Below are 19,651 nucleotides of genomic sequence, written 5' to 3'. Positions count from 1 at the left end.
ATGGAGGTGATGAATCTCTATTCATACTGGGTTTTCAGGTCATTCCATCCTGGTTTCAGTCAACTCAGAGACCTACTATGTGTGCTGCAGCCAGTCATTAACCTCTGGGCCTCGGTTTACTCATGGGTGAACAGGGCGACAGTTGCCCTGTTGGCTGAGGTTAGGAGGGCTGGTCTTGGCCTCTGTAAACACTTTGTCTGGAGCAGGAAATGGGGTGGCAGGCAGAGGACACAAAAGGCTGGGAGGAGCAGAGCTGAGGAGGAGGTGTGTGGGGTTGACAAGGAGCTCGGACTTTGGGCAAGTGTACTAGGTTCTTCCAGACCTCTTGTCTCAACTGGGAAGCAGGTATTCTCTCCAGCCCCATGACTGAGGCTGGGGTAGGGCAGGGTGGGGTGGACAGAGCACATGACCAGGTCCAGGGTCTTTGCCAAGGTCTCTGGCTAGAATGGCTATTGCACTGAAAGAAGCAAGAGGTTTTTCTGGAATGGGGTCTTGAGGGCTGGGGCCCAATGCCTCTGTGTCCTCCTGCTTTCTCCCTACCTCCCCACACTGTCCCTCCAGAAGACGTGACCAAACCAGCCAGGCAGAGTGTAGGGTGGATGGAGTCAGCTGGACGGGGTGGGCAGGCAGGTGGGCTCAGGGGAGGGTCAGTTTCCTGTGACTAGGGCAAAAGGGAGGACCCCCCTACCCTGCTATGGGCACTCAGATTGGGGTGGGTGCTTGGCTGCCCCCTTGTGTCTCAGTTTCTACATCTGCCAAGGCAGACTGGGCTGGGAGAGGAAGTGTCAGCAAGTGGTTACTTTTGTCACCTTTGCAAAGATTCAGTCTGTCCCCTTCACTGAGACTGGGTCTGGGGACATGCCTCCCAGGCTGACTCTGGAGATCAAGACCAGAGAGAAGCCTGTGGCTGCAGCAAAGAGGCTTGAGGCCAGATACAAGGAGCGACTTCTCCAGTAAACTGGCTTCTCAGGTAAACAGCCTTGCCAGGACCACCTGTCCCAGAGACCGAAGCCTCGGGCTGGGTGACACAGATGGGGCACCAGGGGCACAAGGACTGTACTGTCTTCCTACCTGGATGGAGTAGGTGGTGTTGTAGTCTCTGTAGAGGTTTTGGATGGGGACATCGGAGCCGTTCACGGTGCACTGGCTGTAGGCCTTTCGCTCCAGCTTGTCCTACGTCCAGACAGCATGTTCATCGGACCCCTGGTCAACCCTAGGAAGCTCCTCTGCCCCTGCTTCCCATTGAGCACATGGGTCTAGGAGCTCTGAAAGGGGATGGGGAGGAGGAGGCCCCAACAGGTGCCTGGGTGCTTGTCTTCCCCCAGAGTGTGGCTGCCCTAGTGGGGGTCCAGCCAGAGGGCAGGGCAGGAGTGGACGGTGAGGGAAGGCCAGGGCTTAAAGAGGCCTGATCCTTTCCTCTCAGGACAGGGGAAGGTGGCACTAGGCAGGTCGACTTCCACCCTCATCCCCCTCGGGCTTCCCTGGGGCTGTGACCGTACCACCAGCACCCCGATTGATGTCTCTGTCCCTGACAGGGCATAGATGCCCTCATCTTTGACGAAGGGGTATGACCTCTGCTCATGAAGTAGCAGCCGGGCCCCCGCCGTGGACGTGAGGAAGGGCACATAGTCTTCCTGGCCTATGTCCAGGATCACCTTCAGGCCTGTGGGCAAGGGGGACCAAGGGCTGCCTGAACTCATTTCCCAAAGCTGAAGACCCATCACCCACTTGTCCATACCCTCTCCATCCAAGGGGACCTCCAGGGCCTGTCCAGGAAGCTGGCTCCACTTTGTGAAAGTTGGACTCCTCGTCTTCTCTAAGGCTCCATCCCAGTCCAAGCTACCATCACCTCTGCCCCGGGCTCCTCTTACTTCCCCAGCCCACACGGCAGGTAGATCAAGAGGTACACACCATGTGGCCCTGCCTCGCCTCACATGGGTCCTCATTCTCTCAATTCAATCCCCCTTAGCTCCTGTGCTCCTTCCTGATGCTACACCTTTAGGATTGCACTTCCCACCCTCACCTTTCACCTAGAAAAGCCTGCTCTTCCTGCAGATCTCCCCCCAGTGTCACTTCCTCCAGAAGCCTTCCCTGACTACCTAAATTAGGTCTCAGGGTCTTTGTTATAACCTCTCCCAGCTCTGGAACATTCCTTCCTAGAACCTTCCTCACTCTTGTGATTCTTCCTTTCTTGTCTGTCTTTCTGCCCCACTTGACTGTTCTGTTCTCGAGGGCAGAGACCACACCTGATATTCTGTACACCACAGGACTATGCTAGGTGCTTAAGACAATAAGGCTGGTGTTTGTTGAGCATTTGCTACATGCTGAGTGCTGGGCTAAGTGCTTTTTTTATACACAATCTCACTGGTGCTCAGAAGGTGCATATGAGGTAGGTATGTTATCATCCCCATCCCCAGACGAGGAAACCAAGGCACAGAGAGGTGAAGGGACTTGTCTGAGGTCATCCAGCAAGGAAGTGGGGTTGCTGAGATCCTAATACAGGCAGCTGGGCTCCTTGATTCTAATCTGCTGCCCCTGTAAGGGCATTCATCTGCTCCTCTCTGATACTCAGTGCGTTTAGGGGCACAGGGATGGGGGAAGGGTGGTCAGACCACTCTGCCCCCTTGACCAGCAGCCCTGATGGCTACTGAATGACAACTCGCCTCTTGGTGGCTGGCTGGGTAGGTCAGAACCTGAGAGGGGAGGAAGGCTTTGCTCCCACCTGTGCTCATAGCCTGAAAGGCACAGCCATCCTGAGTCCACCAGCTTGTCCCTGAGACAGGCCAACGCAGCAGCCTCTGTCACTGACCACCTCCTACCTCCTCATGCCCACCTGTTCCTTTGTTCTTTCTTGGTCTGTGTGATTTGCTCTAAGAACTGCATAAGGATGAGGCTGAGTCAGGGCTGCCATATGTTAGCTGGGTGGTCTTGGGCAAGTTACTAAAATTCCTAAGGATCTGGCACATCCTGAGCATTACTGCTTGCAGGGCACTGTGGATGCAGTTCACCTGCCTTACGTCTCAGTGACTCGGTGAGGTATACACGGTATGCTCTGCTACTGTAGACCACCTTTGAGTGGGGAAACCAAGGCTCTGAGAATTTAGGTCTTGAACTCATGACCACCCACCGAGTGAATGCATGGTGCAGCTGGGATTTCATCAGACATAGGAGCTTGAGCCCTAACCACTATGCTCTTCTGCTCTGAATCTTCATTGTGCCCATTAGCAAAATGGAAACATGGTTGCTGCCCCAGGGATCTATAGGCATGGGATAAGAAAATGGCTGAGAAGACCCTTGGGCCAGCCTCCTCCCACACAGGACAGGCTTCCCACGGCCACATTTCCTTATGCTGCGTCTATCTAGCCCAGATCCTGCCTTTTCACACTTGATGGTAATTTAGTCTTTCAGCACCACATGGGGGGGTGCTTAAAGCCTCAAGGTTCTGGCCCCAGGAAGAACTAAGACTTACCGAACTCAACTCCAGGGTTGGCAGAAGGGAGTGCTCTCTCTGCCATGCCCCAGTTGAAGATGTAACAGTTGCCATAATCAGGGTGGAAGAGGGAGGTGAAGTTTCTGAAAGAAATACCAGCAGCTGGAGGGCAGAGCCCAACCTGGCCTGTGCCCCACCTACAACTGGGTGCTGTCCAGGGCTCATTGAGAGGACAGCTGGCAGCTGCTCCCTGCCCTTCGCTGACTGCTCAGAGGGGCCCAGAAAGGGAGAGATGAGCAACAGGTCATCTGTCCAACCCCTGTACCTGAGCACAAGCCAGAGATTCCCAGATTTCCTTGGGAAGGAGGGAAGGAGGAGAGAAGGGAATCTCTCTGGGGTTGGACTGGGGCTTTCTGTCTTAGCCAGGAATTATGAAAAAGAAGTTTCTTTCATGTTTTTGAGGCAGCATAGTAAGAAGCTGGGGAAATTCCTTGACAACTGAAATAAGGGAAGCTGAGATAAAATAATTAAACAAGGCCAAACCATTTGAGCAATTTACAGCCAGCTAATGAATCACAAGGTTTTATCTTCCCTAAGCAAGGACAGTTAGGAGCAAATGGTTTACACATTCCAGACCATCCAGGGGCACACTGGCCTCAGTGCCTCCTTGATTATGTTCTTTGAAAATGAAACAAACCAGAAAATAAACCTGACCCCTCTATACACACACTTTGGTGAATCAACATATTGAAGGACACACCTGGAAAGCTAATGAATATTAAGTTCAGACCCTCCCCTGAGGCCTCCCCTAGGATTCCTGCCAGCCAAAGAAAGAAAAGAAGACTCAAAACGAAAAACTCGCAGTGCTCTGATTAGGGTACACCCATGCCTTGTATCTCTGCTCTCTTTCTCCTGAACTCTAAGGGTCCCTGCCAGGCTTGCCACCAGGGGATCGGTGGGCAGGGACAGCTCGTTCCAGGCTAACCTCTGATTATCTTCAAGGACCACCCCCACCCACATTTTAAAAAGATTTTATTTATTTATTTTTAGACAGAGGGGAAAGGAGGAGAAAGAGAAGGAGAGAAACATCAATGTGCGGTTGCCTCTTGCACGCCCCCTACTGGGGACCTGGACCACAACCCAGGCATGTGCCCTGACTGGGAATAAACTGGTGACGCTTTGGTTTGCAGGCTGGTGTTCAATCCACACCAGCCAGGAAGGCCTGCTATTTTCTCTGACTTCCCAGTGAGCTGACAGCAGCCCCACCTTGGCTCTTTCCTGTTTCTTCTTCTACCCTAAGCCCTTCCTTTGTTTCACTGTCCCCGGTTTAATAAACGTACCTGGACTCATAAAATCTCAAAATCACCTGGACTCATGAAATCTTTCCTGCACTAAGTCAACAAACCGCACACTACTGACCAGCTGGAGACAGACCCTCTCCAGGCCAGGTCTCCATCTGGTGACATTTTCATCTGTCTCATCTACAGTGTCTGGTAAGCTATTTAGTAGGTTAAGCTGTGGCCCCCAAAGATATGTCCATGTCCTAAAGCTGGGGACCTGTGAATGTGAAGTTATTTAGAAAAGGAGTCTTTGCAGATGTAATTAAGAATCTTGAGATGAGATCAGCCTGGAGTACCCAGGTGGCCCCAAAGTCCAATCACAACTGTCCTTACAAGAGACAGGTGAGGAGAAGATAGTGATGCAGAGAAGGCCACATGAAGATGAGGCAGAGGTTGAAGTGATGCAGCCACAGCCCAGGAATGCCTACAGCCCCTAGAAGCTGGGAGAGGCAGGAAGGACCTTCCCTGGAACCTTTGGAGGGAGGCCCAGTCCTGCAACACCTTGATTTTGGACTTCTGGCCTCTGTGAAGAAACACGTTTGTGTTGTTTTAAACCACTCTCTCTGACAGAATCCAGAGAGGTGGACTGGATGACCTTGGGAAGCCAGATAAAGAGGGCAGTGGACTGGATGGAGGGCCAGAGAGGGGCTGTGTGTCAGGAGAGCATCTAAGCAGAGACTGAGGAAAGAGACCAGTGAGACAAGGCATGAAAACAACCCTCTGTGGGGTCCTGTCTCATGTCACGGGAATGTTTCCTAAGGAAATAATTCAAAAATAAGAAATGTTTCCATAAAGGTGCTCACAGAAATAGAAACAGTGTAATGTAGTTCCTAAGAGTTTTGTTAAAAAAATTTTTTTTTGATATGGGACATTTCAAACCTTAAAAAGTGTAGAGACAAAGCCCACCACCAGCTTCAACAGTTGCCACCCCTGGCCAGTAATGTTCCATCTCTACCTGCCCTCCACTCTCCTTTCTTATTATTTTGAAGCAAATCTCAGATACCTTAATTTTATTTGAAAAACTTCATATAGATTTTGAAAAGAAAGAACTCAAAAATAATCCTACCACTACGTTAAAAATAACTAACAAAAATCCCTTCATATTATTAAATATTCAGTTCAAAGTTCCAGTTGTCTCATAAATGTCAATTTTGTTTTTCAGTTTATTTGTTTAAATTGGGATCCAAATAATGTTAACGTGATTGGTTCATATGCCTTTTAAGTGTCTTTTAATCTATGGCTGCCTCCACGTGACATTTATTTTTTTTACTTTTATTTTTTTAATACATTTTATTGATTATGCTATTACAGTTGTCCCATTTCTCCCCATTCACTCCACTCCATCCTGCATTCCCCCTCCCACCCACATTCCCCCCCTATAGTTCATGTCCATGGGTCATACATATTAATTCTTTGGCTTCTACATTTCCTATACTATTCTTACCCTCCCCTTGTCTATTTTCTACCTACCATTTATGCTACTTATTCTCTGTACCTTTCCCCCTTTCTCCCCCTCCCACTCTCCCACTGATAACCCTCCATATTATCTCCATTTCTTGTGGTTCTGTTCCTGTTCTAGTTGTTTGCTTAGTTTGCTTTTGTTTTTGTTTTAGGTGTGGTTGTTAATAACTGTGAGTTTGCTGTCCTTTTTACTGTTCATATTTTTTTTCTTCTTTTTCTTAGATAAATCCCTTTAACATTTCATACAATAAGGGCTTGGTGATGATGAACTCCTGTAACTTGACCTTTTCTGAGAAGCACTTTATCTTCCCTTCCATTCTAAATGATAGCTTTGCTGGATAGAGCAATCTTGGATGTAGGTCCTTGCCTTTCATGACTTGGAATACTTCTTGCCAGCCCCTTCTTGCCTGTAAGGTCTCTTTGGAGAAATCAGCTGACAGTCTTATGGGAAGTCCTTTGTAGGTAACTGTGTCCTTTTCTCTTGCTGCTTCTAAGATTCTCTTCTTATCTTTAATCTTGGGTAGTGTAATTATGATGTGCCTTGGTGTGTTCCTCCTTGGGTCCAGCTTCTTTGGGACTCTCTGAGCTTCCTGGACTTCCTGGAAGTCTATTTCCTTTGCTAGATTGGGGAATTTCTCCTTCATTATTTGTTTAAATAAGTTTTTAATTTTTTGTTCTTCCTCTTCTCCTTCTGGCATCCCTATAATTCGGATGTTGGAATGTTTCAAGATGTCCTGGAGGTTCCTAAGCCTCTCCTGATTTTTTTGAATTCTTGTTTCTTCATTCTTTTCTGGTTGGATGTTCCTTTCTTCCTTCTGGTCCACACTGTTGATTTGAGTTCCAGTTTCCTTCCCATCACTATTGGTTCCCTGTACATTTTCCTTTGTTTCTCTTAGCATAGCCTTCATTTTTTCATCTAATTTGTGATCAAATTCAACCAATTCTCTGAACTTCCTGATTACCAGTGTTTTGAACTGTGCATCTGATAGGTTGGCTATCTCTTCCTTGCTTAGTTGTATTTTTTCTGGAGCTTTGATCTGTTCTTTCATTTGGGCCTTTTTTTTTTTTTTTTTGTCTTGGTGTGTCTGTTACATAAAGGGGTAGGGTCTTAGGTGTTCGGGGGTGGGGGGAGTAACGCTTGTCGCTGCACTGTGACGCTGTATGTGGGGGAGGGGTCCGAGAGGAAGCAATGGGGCTTGCTCCACTCTGTTGGTTTTCAGTCACTCCTTCCACTACCCACAATCAAATTAGGCCCTTCTGGTGCTGCTTCCTGAGTGGATGGTTTTGTGTACGTTCTAGGCCCCTGTGGGTCTCTCCAACAAACTCTCCTGTGAGGCTGGGAGTTTCTCCTGCTGCCGCCTCAACCCCCACAAGTGTTTTCAGTCAGTGGTTTGAGGTTTCATTTCCCTGCACTGGAACTCTAAGTTGCAAGGTCTGTCACCCCATCCGCCAGCTGCTGCCTCGCCAGCCAGCTGCAGTTTTGCCCACCCCGCTCCACAATCCACCACCTCACTGGATCCGCCAGCCACCTCCTTGCCGCCAGTCCTCTGTGCCTGGCTGCCCATCTCCACCCCTCCTACCAGTCAGGATGAATGTTTCTTCTTTATCTCCTTGGTTGTCAGACTTCCATACAGTTTGATTTTCTGTCAGTTCTGGTTGTTTTTTGTTTTTAAATCGTTGTTGTCCTTCTTTTGATTGTGCGAGGAGGCATAGTATGTCCACGTACGCCTCCATCTTGGCCGGCAGTCAGCCATTTTATTTTTTTCTTGCAATATAGCCGTAAGAAAAAGCTCTGGTTTGATTCCACTGATAATTGAAGAGGGAGTGGTAAAGCCAGGAGACCAGCATTTTGCATACTGATGAATGACTGGCTGTGGCAGGTGCACTGGGATGGCCACTACTGTGTGTCTCTGGCCAGTGGAGCACAAGCTGATGAACAAGTGGCTTTGCCAAAGACATCAGCACCGAACAGCACTGAATATCTGTCTCTGAGTACCACTTGCAAAAATACTAGTGACAGAGAAACACGTTCAAAGACACCACAGAGAGTCAATCTGTGAAATCCAGCCTGTGGGGAACTCAACAAGATAAAAAACGCAGTTTCCTCAACACACAAACTATGAGAGAACGAAAGGGAGGCAACCTCTAGATTAACAGAAATGTGGAAGACGGGTTACAATCGCAATGTGTGGACTATAACTGGATCCTGATTCAAACAAGCAAACAAACAAAAAAGTATGACATATATGAGAGTGAACACAACTAAACTGTTGATGATATTGAGGAATTATTGCTAATTTGTTTTCAGGTGGGATAATGGTATTGTGGTTCTGTTAAAAAAAGTCTTTCTCTCTTACAGGTGCACTCTGAACTCTGGCAGACAGAGGAACGGGGCTGCGGCCTGTGCTGCAGCCTTGGGGGATGTGCTGCCACCCCAGGAGGGTGTGAGTCCTGCTTGCTGGGGCTGGGCGTTGAGTCCATGTGAGATCGCCATGCTCTATACGTCTGTGTCTATGTTCTCCAGTTTCCAGAGAGTATAGAAATAGCTTTAAAATGTCTTTGGATGCTTTTACATTGCTTTACTTATTTTATTCTAACAGGAAGGAATGGAGCTCAGTGCATTCAATGTACAGACACATCGAGTGAAGCACAGAATTGTCCTCTAAGTCTTAAGTTCCACAGCAGACATTTCCACTGCTTTTTTAAAAAAATCAAAACCTCTTTTTTTTATGTAAGTGGGCTTTTTGAGGGAATTTTAAAGTAAATTCTTTTTAAAACAGAATTTACTGACTTTTAGAGAGAGAGAGAGAGAGAGACATTGATTGGTTGTTCCACTTATTTATGCACTCATTGGTGGCTTCCTGTATGTGTCCTGACCTGGGATCGAACCAACTTTGGCATATTGAGATGATGTTCCTATCAACTGAGCTACCTGGCCGGGACTCCACTGCTTACTTTTCAATAGCATGCACCAAAATCTGAAACTGCCTTCTATTATTTACTTGCTTGCTTAAAGCTGCCTCCTGCTTTAGAAAGTAAGCCCAGTGAGGGCTGCTGTTGCGTCTGTCTTGAGGGAGAAAGAACTGTGAGGCTGAAAGCCCAGGACCAGGAGCCAGCCTGCCTAAATTCCAATTCTGGCTCTGCCACTGACTAGCTGGTGAGCGTGGAGAAATTACTTCACCTCTCTTAGCCTCACGTGCCTCACCTGTAACATAGGTAATAATAACAGCACCCACCCAGAGGACTGAGGTGAGGTTTGGAGGTCGAGCACACTGAGGTACTCCGCAGATGTTGGCTGCCAGTGCTCAGTGCTCTCTCCTCAGAGCCTGACACACAGGAGACAGACACTCAGTAAATATTTGTTAGTATTATAAATTACATGTGATAGGGCATCTGCAGAGATAAGCATGAGGATCGACACCTGATTCCACCAGGGATGGGGTGGGGTGTGGAGTGGATCAGGGAAAGGTTCTTGGTGGAGATGAGGCCTGAGGTGAGACTTTCAGGATGAGTGAGAGGTGGCTGAGCCCAGGAAGTGGAAAGGAGAAAGGGCATACTAGGCAGGGAGCACAGCATGGGCAAAGGCCTGGAGGGAAGAAATAGCTTTGGGCAGACACTGTGGAGTCTGCATCCTGTGTGGGTTCAGGGCTGTGGCCACAGGAAAGGAACAGAGCGGGGAAAACCAGCTAAAGCTGGGCACTGTTCTGCAGGGCCAGACCCCACCCCAGGGGCGCGGGGACACAGTGTTCCCAACATGCTGTCTCAGACCTCTATAGCACAGGAGCAGGAGGCTGATCAGGGTGTGGCGAGCCCAGAATTACACTCCTGGTCTCCCCATACCTGCTTGCCAACTATTTGCTTGCTGATAATGCTCTTTACCCAGAGAGGCTGTTCCCAGTACTAGCCACCTCCAGCTCCAGAAACAGGTGTTTCCCTCCCAGACCTTTCCTGGGATAGGGGCCAGGTGTGCAGACAGAGACCAGTAGCCTCGGGAGGAAACCAGGAAACAAAGAATCCTAGCAGGAAGTAGCATAACAATGGCGGTGCTATGTGGCAGGGGTCAGGGCAGGCTTCCTAGGGAAGAAACTAGCTAGTCACTCTCTGATGTTGTAGCAGTAGCAGTAATAACAATAATAATAACAATAATAGTGATACTGATTATCTATGTCTGGTTCTGGTTTCTGAATGCCCTTCTCCAATAAAAGGAACCAGGGGTCCTCAGAGCAGTGGTTGATTCTGGGCCTAGGGCACCTCACAGTGCCAGAAAGTAAGGGGTACTCAAAAATAAGTAAACAAACAAATGGATGGGGACATGCCAAAGGGACTGGAAAAGTTTCTGTGGATGAAAAAGGGTGTCTATAATAAAACTGGTAAGTCCACTGATGGAAAGTCACCTCCCAGGATGATCTGATCATAAATTCCTAGCTGGGCAGGTCATGGTGGGTAGTCACGCCCCAGGCCTATAACTTTTCCAGTGAAAGGTTTCTCTTTGCCTTGAGCAAGCCCTGTCCTTTGTTCTTGTGTACCAGGTGCACCTGTGAAAGGCCAGAGTCATCCTCCTTTCCAGACCCCTCAGAGGCTAACCGCCCTCAAGGGAGCACGTAACCTTGTTAGCTGTCCTGTACCTTACTTTCTCCCACCTTCACGTGGTCGTCCTTACTGTTCCCTCCTTAATTCCCAATGTGTAAAAGAAACTGCAAACTGTCACTTCACGGAGGAGCATTTGAGATCTGCTTCCTGGGACTGTGGTCAGTTTGGCTCAAATAAACTCATAAAAATTCTCTTCAGGTTTTGACACTCCCAGCAGCCAAAGCTGGATGGATCGGAGCAGAGAATAAATAATGTGCTATTAGATTACAACCCAAATACACACCAGCCTGCACTGGTAGAAATAAATGATTCAGGAGATGCACAAACGGGGCCCAGACAAACCCGCAGTGCGCACCTCCATCGGGTGCGGGAGGTCAGCACCACAGGCAGGGCATGTGCCGCGAGTGTGATGTGGTGAGGACGGCACCTCACTTTTGTGCTCTTCTTTCCCAAACCAGCTCCCCTGTGTGCACCCGCGTGGAGCACTGTCTGAGAAGTGCCTGACCAGGGCTGTGAGACTGCCGCAGTCCTCCAGCACAGGCAAGTCTGAGACATGTCACAACCCAGAGAAGACTAGGGAGAGATGGTAACTAAACACAGTGTGGTCTCCTGAATGGAATCAGGAACAGAAAAAGGTCGCCAGGAAAAAAGCAGTGAAATATGAGTAAAGTGTTAGTAGTAATGTGCCAGTGCTGGTTTCTTAGTTGTGACAAATTGCCGTGGTGATGCAAGATGGTGACAACAGAGCAAATGGGGTCAGGAGGGTAAGGGAACTAATTCTGTATACTATCTTCCTGCAACTTTTTTGTAAGTCTAAAGTGATTCTACAATAAAAAGTTGATTTTTAAAATGCCCATATAATTCTTACCAGGTGCCTCCAGGAAACATGACCTAAGACACCGAGGCACAGAAAGTTGTGGTGCAGACAGCTGGGATGTTCCCAAGCTGGGACATGTGCTGGAGGCGGGTGGCACCTCTCACCTGTAGCTGCAGGGCTCAGCCCCAAACAGGCAGGCCAGGATCAGCTGCTCGCCTGGGTAGCCCATCTTCACCAGCTCCTGGGCTGGCACCTGTGAGAAGATGTTGGTGGCCTGCAGGGTGTACCACTCCGTCACAGCCTGGGTGGCGCTGGTGAAGTTTCGGAAGGTGCACACGGTTCCGTTGAGGCAGCACTGCAGAGACCAAGAAGGGTTCCTGTGGGTGTGGGGCTGCTGGCAGGGCCCCAGTCACTGCCCCAAGGGCAAGGACTGAGAATGCTGGGCCAGCTGCCTTTCCCCTGGCTGTACTCTGGGGCTGGGCAGTGGGCACCTGTGTTTACACTCATGTTCACACGTGCTCAGGGGCTGCCCCTGATACACAGCTGCACAGTCACAAGGCCTCATACACACAGTGCCACCCCAACCCCTCGATGTAGCCTTAAGCGTGAGTGAACACATGCACACATATACACCCTTATATGCACACGTTTGCACACACATATACAGAGAAAGGCATCCACTTTCTGATATCCCCAGTCACATGGCATCATGCTCACAACTATGCATACACATATCCTTACTTGCTCACAAGCCCACATACCTAGATTCACACACATGGCCCCACACTCATGCTCACGTGAGCACACATGTGCACAGACATACTCTGACCATCCGATTCCCTGACTCCTTTCCAGCCCCCTCCCAAGACTTCCAGGGGCAGATGCCTGGAGGCCATGTGAACCACAAAGGACTCCAGACTCTGCCTCCCTGTCTGCTGGGGAAGGACCTGGGCCTTGTCAGTCTGAGCCCACTGAGGGGTACATGGCCCTCCACCTCGCTGTAGCTGGCCCACCTCGAAGTCATTACACAGACAGAACTGGCTTGGCTCTGGGACTCCAGTCTTGGCCTCTCTGCCTCTATTCATCCTCATCTCATAGCGGGCCTTCTTTCTAAATCCCGGAGGCCAGAAGAAGCTTCTCCTTTCCAGGGCCGGCCTGGGGCACTGTCCTCAGGTCCGTTGCTGGAGGCCTCCTTGTCTTCCCTTAGGGAGATGATAATAACACTTAACACTCACTCTGGCCCAGGCTCTGTTCTCAAGGCTTTAACTTATGATCCCATTCACTTTTCACAGCAACCCTACCCCACCAGCATGAAGAAACTGAGGCCCAGAGGGGCTAGTGAGGTGTAACAACAGCAGACTCCCACTCCCACTACACATGGGCACACGTACAACATACACACACACACATGCACATGCATACAAGGGCTTGCCCTGACAGCTGGTTCAGCCACCAGGGACAGGCCTGCTTTACCGATGAGGACATGAACATGGGCAGCTAGTTATCAAGGAGGACTTTCTACGGGCAGTAGAAAGTAGTAGGGCACTGGGTTCGAGCTGGCAGCAGGACTCTGCAAGCCTTGTGCTGTGTGCAGGCTCATGTGGAGGTGAGGGCGAGTCCTGACCACATGGTGGCAAGGGAGGCAGTGGCCTCTCTCTGGGGGGGCGGGGGTGTGTGGCCCCAGACTGGGTCCCCAGCCAGGGCAGATTATCAGAATCACCAGGAAGCTTGTTAACAGTACAGACTCCTGGGCTCTGGCCTGGAGCTGCCCATTCAGATTCTACAGGAGTGGGGCCCAGGGGTCTGCAGTTACAGTGCTACCCAGGGCATCTCCAAGCACCGATAGGTGCACTGCCTCCCAGGGCAGTGCAGTTGCGCTCTGGCATCAACTGTACTGCATAGCTGGTTTTTCACCTGCCTGATGTTTATGCCCCTGTCTTTTGAGAATAGGACTTAATTCGTCCTTGAGGGAACCACCCTTCTCCCTTGCTCAATCCCTGTGGTCTAACAGAGGCAGAATCACCCTCAGCTCCAGAGCACCTGACCCCAGGACTGGTCAACCATGACAGCCCATCCTTCAGCCCACAGCGATTGGTTGAGGTGTGAGCATGTGACCTGATAATCAGGCCCAGGACTTTTGATGTGGTCACCGGAAAAGAGGAGCTTTCTGGGAGAGTGCTAGCTAGTGGGATGTGGGTTTGGGATTGTCAAGGCCCTTCACTCCAGAGAGTGAGGTTGACTGAGAGAAAAGCACAGATAATGCATTACAGAATTGTGCACTTCAAATCTGTGTAACTTTATTAACCAATGTCACCCCAATAAATCCAGTTTAGAAAGCTGAGTCAAGATGGAGAGCAATAGAGTCCTGATGATAGCATCTGAACACTTGGGTCCAACCATACCTGAACCAAGTATACCCATGGACTTCTTGGTGTGGAGCCACTGAATTCCCAATTTTGCTTAAGCTAGTTTGAGCTGAGTCACTTGCACCCAAAAATGTCTTGATTGATATACCAGCTATTTCTATTTTAAAAATATCTTAGCAAACATACAAAATAGGCACTAGCTTCCAGCCTTCCTTTCCCCAAGCAAGACCCAGATTATTAAAGGAAAGAAACTCCCATCAGCCTCACTGGATAGGGCCCATTGATGGACATGTGCCTGGGGCCCACTTACCAGTCTCATGGCTACTTTGCACTCCTGGGCATTGCAGGTCCTTCCTGATGCTGGGCTGTGGCTTGCTGAATCATTGTGATTGTCCGTAAAGAGGTCGAGGACCACTGGGTGGTGGGGGTTCCGCTCATCGATAAGGACCAGGGGTGTGTGGTTCCAGATGGTGAAGTTCAAGGCCTTGGTGGTATTGGCATGGATTGGCCCAGAAGCCACGATCCTCTCTAGAACTGCTTCCATTAGTTGATCCAGGTCCCTCAGCAAATGCCTGACTTTAGAATACCTGGGTGGGGGAAAGTCGCTGTAAGGGGGGCAAGCGCAGCTGAGAAATAACAACTGCAGCCTGGGATCCCCTCCAACTCCAGCACAGCTGCCAACATGTTTGAGAAGAGCACCCTGCCCAAGTGCCCACCTCCCTATCCACCTGCCCATGTGTCCATGCACTGACCCATCCACCCACCACTCACTCTTTCATCCATTATATATTGAATAAGCACCCAGTATGTGCCAGGCACTGTGCAGGTACAGAGGAGAAGTTCACATTCTAGTGAGGAGGATGGTTATTGAGAGTTTAACATGCATCAAGTGCTAGGTGCTTCCTGTGTCTGATTTAATCTCTTCCACAATTCTCTGATCATCTCCTCATACAGATAAGGAAACCGAGGCTGATGGAGTTGCTGTGGTGTCCTGAGCTCACAGAGCTGAGCCTGGAACCTGGAAGTGGTGGGCTTCAATGGGCATGCTGTTTGTGCACAGGGTGGAGTGGACAGGGCTCTGCCACCTTCCTCCCAAGACGGCATAGGAAATGTAGGGAAGAGGGGAAGATCTGTGACCCTGAGGCCCTAATTTTCTGGCAGTGATTTTGGGAACAAGAGCCAGTTTCAGGAGGAAGAAGGTGGATGGGACTGTGGGGTTGGGCTCCAATATCTGCTCTGAGCCCCTGGAGGCTCCCATATTGGAACTGGTGATGAGTTAGTCTGGCAGAAACGTGTCCATACCAGAGACTGTCCTGTGTGGGGGCCCCAGGCCCTGTACCACCATCACTCCATACCCAGTTGATTCAAGATCTTACCCCAGAGTTGTGGTCACCAGTGTATGTCAGCTCTGGCTAGAGGACTTCCTGTAGGAGAGAGCATGCAACCCTGGGCACAGGCCCAAGTTCTGGTATACAAAGGTGTACAGAAGCCTCAGACACTGGCACTGCCTGTCCCCTGACCATTAAGCTAGCCACCTGAGTGCACATGGGAAGAGGAGAATTGGGAAGGTGGTGGGCGGCAGTAGTGAGGGCTGCTGTTACAGCCTGTATGTCCACAGCTGCTGCCGAGCTTGGTGGCTTACTGCATGGGCTCTGGACTCCAACTCTGACATTCCACTTAATATCTTTGTGGCCTTGGGCAAGTAAACCCCTCAGAGGCTCTGTTATTTCATCTACAAAATCAGATTAAAATATTTACCATAGAGGGCTGTTGGAAGGATTCAATGAGGTGATGCTTATACAGCACTTGGAACAGTGTTGTTTTAACATGATTGCTAAGGGTTCTATTGAGTAGCTGTAAGGACCCACAAAAACAGGCAAGAAACCTATTGCTGGAAAGAGGGAATTTTCTGATAACTGAAAATGTAATCAGGAAGTATGAATCCCTTCTAGGACCTTCTTGTGAAAAAGAATGCTCTCCATGACTCAGCCACACTGGTCCTTCTTTCAATTCTTTTTTTTTTTTTTTTTTCTTTCAATTCTTTAAAAAAGTTTTGTAATTGATTTTAGAGAGAGAGGGACAGACAGACAGACAGACAGACAGACGGGCATTGATTTATTGTTCCACTCACGCAAGCATTCATTCGTTGGTTGATTCTTGTAAGTGCCCTGAACAGGGATCAGGCGCAACCTTGGGTTGTAGCAGGATGACGCTTTAACCAGCTGAGCACCAGCCAGGTGGTCCTTCTTTCACTTCTTTGAACATGCCGAGACCTCTGTGTATGCTGTGCCCTCCACGTGGAGCATTCTATTCATCTGTGACTAGTGTGGCTAACTTGTAATCATTCTTCGAGGCATTTTTCTCTGATTGAACCCTTGCCTCTCCTCAACCCTGACTAGGTTGGGTCTACTTGTGCGTTCCCTTCATAGACTTTATTGTCAGGTGGTTAATTAAACAGTGGCAGCTCTGGACTCAGATCAGGCCTGAGTTCAAATACCACCATGGCCCACTGTGTGTCTCAGGGCAAGTTCCCTGACCTCTCTGAATCTTCATTTCTTGACCTGTAAATTGAGGTTAGTACAGGAGGGCCCATCTCTAAAGTAGTTGCATGGATTAGAATTACATTAATTATCCAAGAACACTCAACTCACTGCCTGGGACTTCATAAGCACTCGATGTGTGTCTGTTGTATATATTTGTATCATCACTTTGTAATGATTGGACTATTATAATTAATTTCATATTTAAGAAAAAAGGTTAATGTCTGTTTTCTATGGTAGGCTGTGAAGAGGGCAGGGACTTTTATTCACTGGTGTATTCCCAAGTGCCCATACACTGCCTGGCACATGGTACATACTCAAAAAATACTGAATCAATAACTAGGCACTGGTATGCTTAAAGGCAGGCACTACTAGATATTTCTGAGGCTGTCTTTAAGTCTAGGATGCTTATGAATTTTGAATCTTGCTTGCTGCCAAGAGCTGAAAACAAAGAGGTAGCTTGAAAACAAAGAGAAAGAAGGGAAGGAAAGAAAAGAAATGGAGAGAAAGGAGGAAAAGAGAGGATACGAAAAAGAGAGAGAAAGGGAAAGAAAAAGGTAGGGATAAAGGTGGAAGGAAGCTGGGGAGGGGAATAAAGACAAAGAAAAGGCATCATGAAGCCAGCCTTACACTCCAGGGACCACCTACTGGAAGGGGCTGGCATTGCAGATGGTGACAGCAGGGAAGTCCATGGTCTTGAAGCCGACAGAGAGGGAGACGCTGACCTCCCAGCTCAGGTAGGTCCTGATGAAGACACCCCACTGCCAGAAGACGATGGAGGCAAAGAGCAGGGTGATCACGAACCACACGGCCTTCTTCTTGGGCCCCTCGCAGATGATGCGCTTGGGGCCGTGGGTGTTGGTGTTGTTACAGTACCACACCAGGAGCTCCTTGTACGTGTAGCCGGGGCCCTTCTGCAGCCTGTGCAGGCACTTCAGCAGATACTTCTTCACCTGCATCATGGCACCTGCAGAGAGACACGGGAATGCCAAGTCAGACACGACACCAGCCTTGCGTCAGAGGATGTCCCAGTTGTGGCCAGAGCATCCGCATGAGGCAGGCAAGGCTGCATGGGGCAGTTGTCCCTCCCTCCCTGCCACCCTCCTTCCCTCCCCTTTTCCTTCTTTTTTTGTCATCTATCCATCTGTCCATCCATCCATCCATCCATCCATCCAACCAAAAAGTATTTATTGATGACCTATGTATGCCAGGCACTGAATTAGTCCCTCTGGACTCAATAATGAGCAAAATGAACATGGTTTCTGCCCCCTGGGAATTTTCAGCCTAGTGGACAAGTTACTTAAACTCTCCACTCCTCAGGTTCTCTATCTGCAAAGTGCAGATAATGGTACCTAATTTACAGGACTGCTGGGAGCCTGATACTAGGTAATGCATAAAAAGTGCTCAATACAGTGCCTAGCACAAACTGAGTGCTCAGTATGTTAGCTACCATCATTATAAGCTGTTAGCGAGTGGGGCGAATATTAACCAAATAATCCATCAAAAATGCGTCATCATGAAATGTGAACAGGATGAAGACCCTGTGCTGTAAGCTCCCAGAGGCAGTGCTGGTGGCAGTTAAGAATGAGGACTCTGGAGCTGAAATGTTTGGCTTTGAATTCGGCTCTGCCACTTTCTAGCTGTGACTTTGAGCAAATCACTTGCTCAGTGCCTCAGTTTCCTCATCTGTAAAATGGGGATAATAATAGCCTCTACCTCTTAGGGTTGTTGTGAAGACAATGAAAATACAGAGTATGGACTAATGCCTGGCTCCTACACCTCCTCGCACACTGAGAGTCCCTGGAGAAGCTGGGAGGTAACAGCAAGACTAACGGGGTGAAAAAGAGTGGAGGGGACACTCAAGTGGAGGGGACAGCAGGAGCAAAACCTTTGAGGGGGAGGGAACGTACACAGGGAGCTGGGCCATGTGGGCCACATTAAGGACTTGGGTTTCAGTACGAAGAGAACTGAGCCCTTGCGGGGTTATGCTGTTCAAATTGCCTTCTGAAAAGAGCCCTCCATCTGCTCTGTGGACAGACACTGGAATGGGGTCAGGAGTCCAGGAGCAGAGGGTGCTAGGTGTGGGTCACTGAGGAATGTCTAACCTTTTTGAGACTGTTTCCCACCTGCATAAGGAGACAGAGTTCTTATGAAGATTAACCAAGATACTGAGAACTGGGCACAGGATGGCTTCTCAGGATTGCCTGTTCCTCTTTTCCCCAGATACAGAGCAGGGACCTGTGGCAGGAGAACCCCCACCCCATCCCTAGAGCCCCAGTTGGCCACATAAGGCTGCCCCTACTCCCTGGCTGAAATGACCCTTTCCGAGAGCCTCTGTCTTTCTGGGAGCACTCTGGTGGGCAGTGAGGCATCCTCTCCTCCTCACTCTGAGGTTCCCTCAGGTGAACTGCCCCTCCTCCAGTTGCAGTTAGTGTGAGTTGCCAGGGTGACCTCCCTGTTTGGACAACTGGGACTCAATTCTCTTACTTTATGCTGGAATAACTACAGAAGAGACTCCCTTTTAAGCTAAGTGGAGAGACTGCCTGGGAATAAGGCCAACACAGAGAAGCCACAAGATGAAGAGACAGATTTCTGGCATCATTGAAACACCTGGATCCAACTATTCCTGAAGCCATTTATTCCTGGACTCATCAGATATGGGAACCAATACATTTTCTTTCTTACTTTTGCTGATCCAATTTGGGTATCTGTCATTTGCAACTATTAGAATCTTAATGAACAAGAATTCACCTTGTTCTACCCTGTGTCATAGTTACTTCTGCTGGCAGCTTCTCACCCCCTATGAAATCAGAAAACCTCTGAGGGTATTCCCAACAAGCCCTGCACAGTGTCTGGAATGCCACCAAGTGCCAAATGAATAACGCCAGAGATCTTAAACTTGCCTGAGCATGTTCACTCCTGACCTCATTTTCTGACCCAGCAACACCCCTCACCTTCCTAGTCAGTTTGCTAAAGGCTTTCCCCTCATGCCTGTGCCTCTGCTCGCTGATGGAGATGGAGCGCCAAGTACCTGGCCAGGCTGTCATGACAGAGACAACTGTTCACAGACTAACCCAACCCTCACCTTTCCCCAGAGGCCCAGGCCC

At 49.2% G+C, this 19,651-nt stretch overlaps 1 protein-coding gene across 4 annotated transcripts in view; it reads right to left on the bottom strand.

The window, feature by feature from the left end:
* SCNN1B (sodium channel epithelial 1 subunit beta) overlaps window positions 1-19,651 on the bottom strand; it is a 59,143-nt gene that overhangs the window by 5,049 nt on the left and 34,443 nt on the right. For all 4 annotated transcript variants that reach the window (XM_053926031.1, XM_053926027.2, XM_045195496.3 and 1 more), the window contains 6 exons: window positions 17,193-17,511; window positions 14,315-14,591; window positions 11,803-11,993; window positions 3,470-3,573; window positions 1,500-1,663; window positions 1,072-1,173 (listed from right to left, as the gene is read on the bottom strand). In XM_053926031.1, coding sequence (XP_053782006.1) covers window positions 1,072-1,173; window positions 1,500-1,663; window positions 3,470-3,573; window positions 11,803-11,993; window positions 14,315-14,591; window positions 17,193-17,506 — 1,152 coding nt within the window. In that variant the 5' untranslated portion in view covers window positions 17,507-17,511. The remainder of the gene's footprint in view (window positions 1-1,071; window positions 1,174-1,499; window positions 1,664-3,469; window positions 3,574-11,802; window positions 11,994-14,314; window positions 14,592-17,192; window positions 17,512-19,651) is intronic.

Source organism: Desmodus rotundus, chromosome 1 (genome assembly GCF_022682495.2).
Source record: "Desmodus rotundus isolate HL8 chromosome 1, HLdesRot8A.1, whole genome shotgun sequence".
Taxonomy (NCBI): Eukaryota; Metazoa; Chordata; class Mammalia; order Chiroptera; family Phyllostomidae; genus Desmodus; species Desmodus rotundus.
Note: the sequence above shows the minus strand (reverse complement) of the source record. Positions and strands in the feature narration are given on the sequence as shown.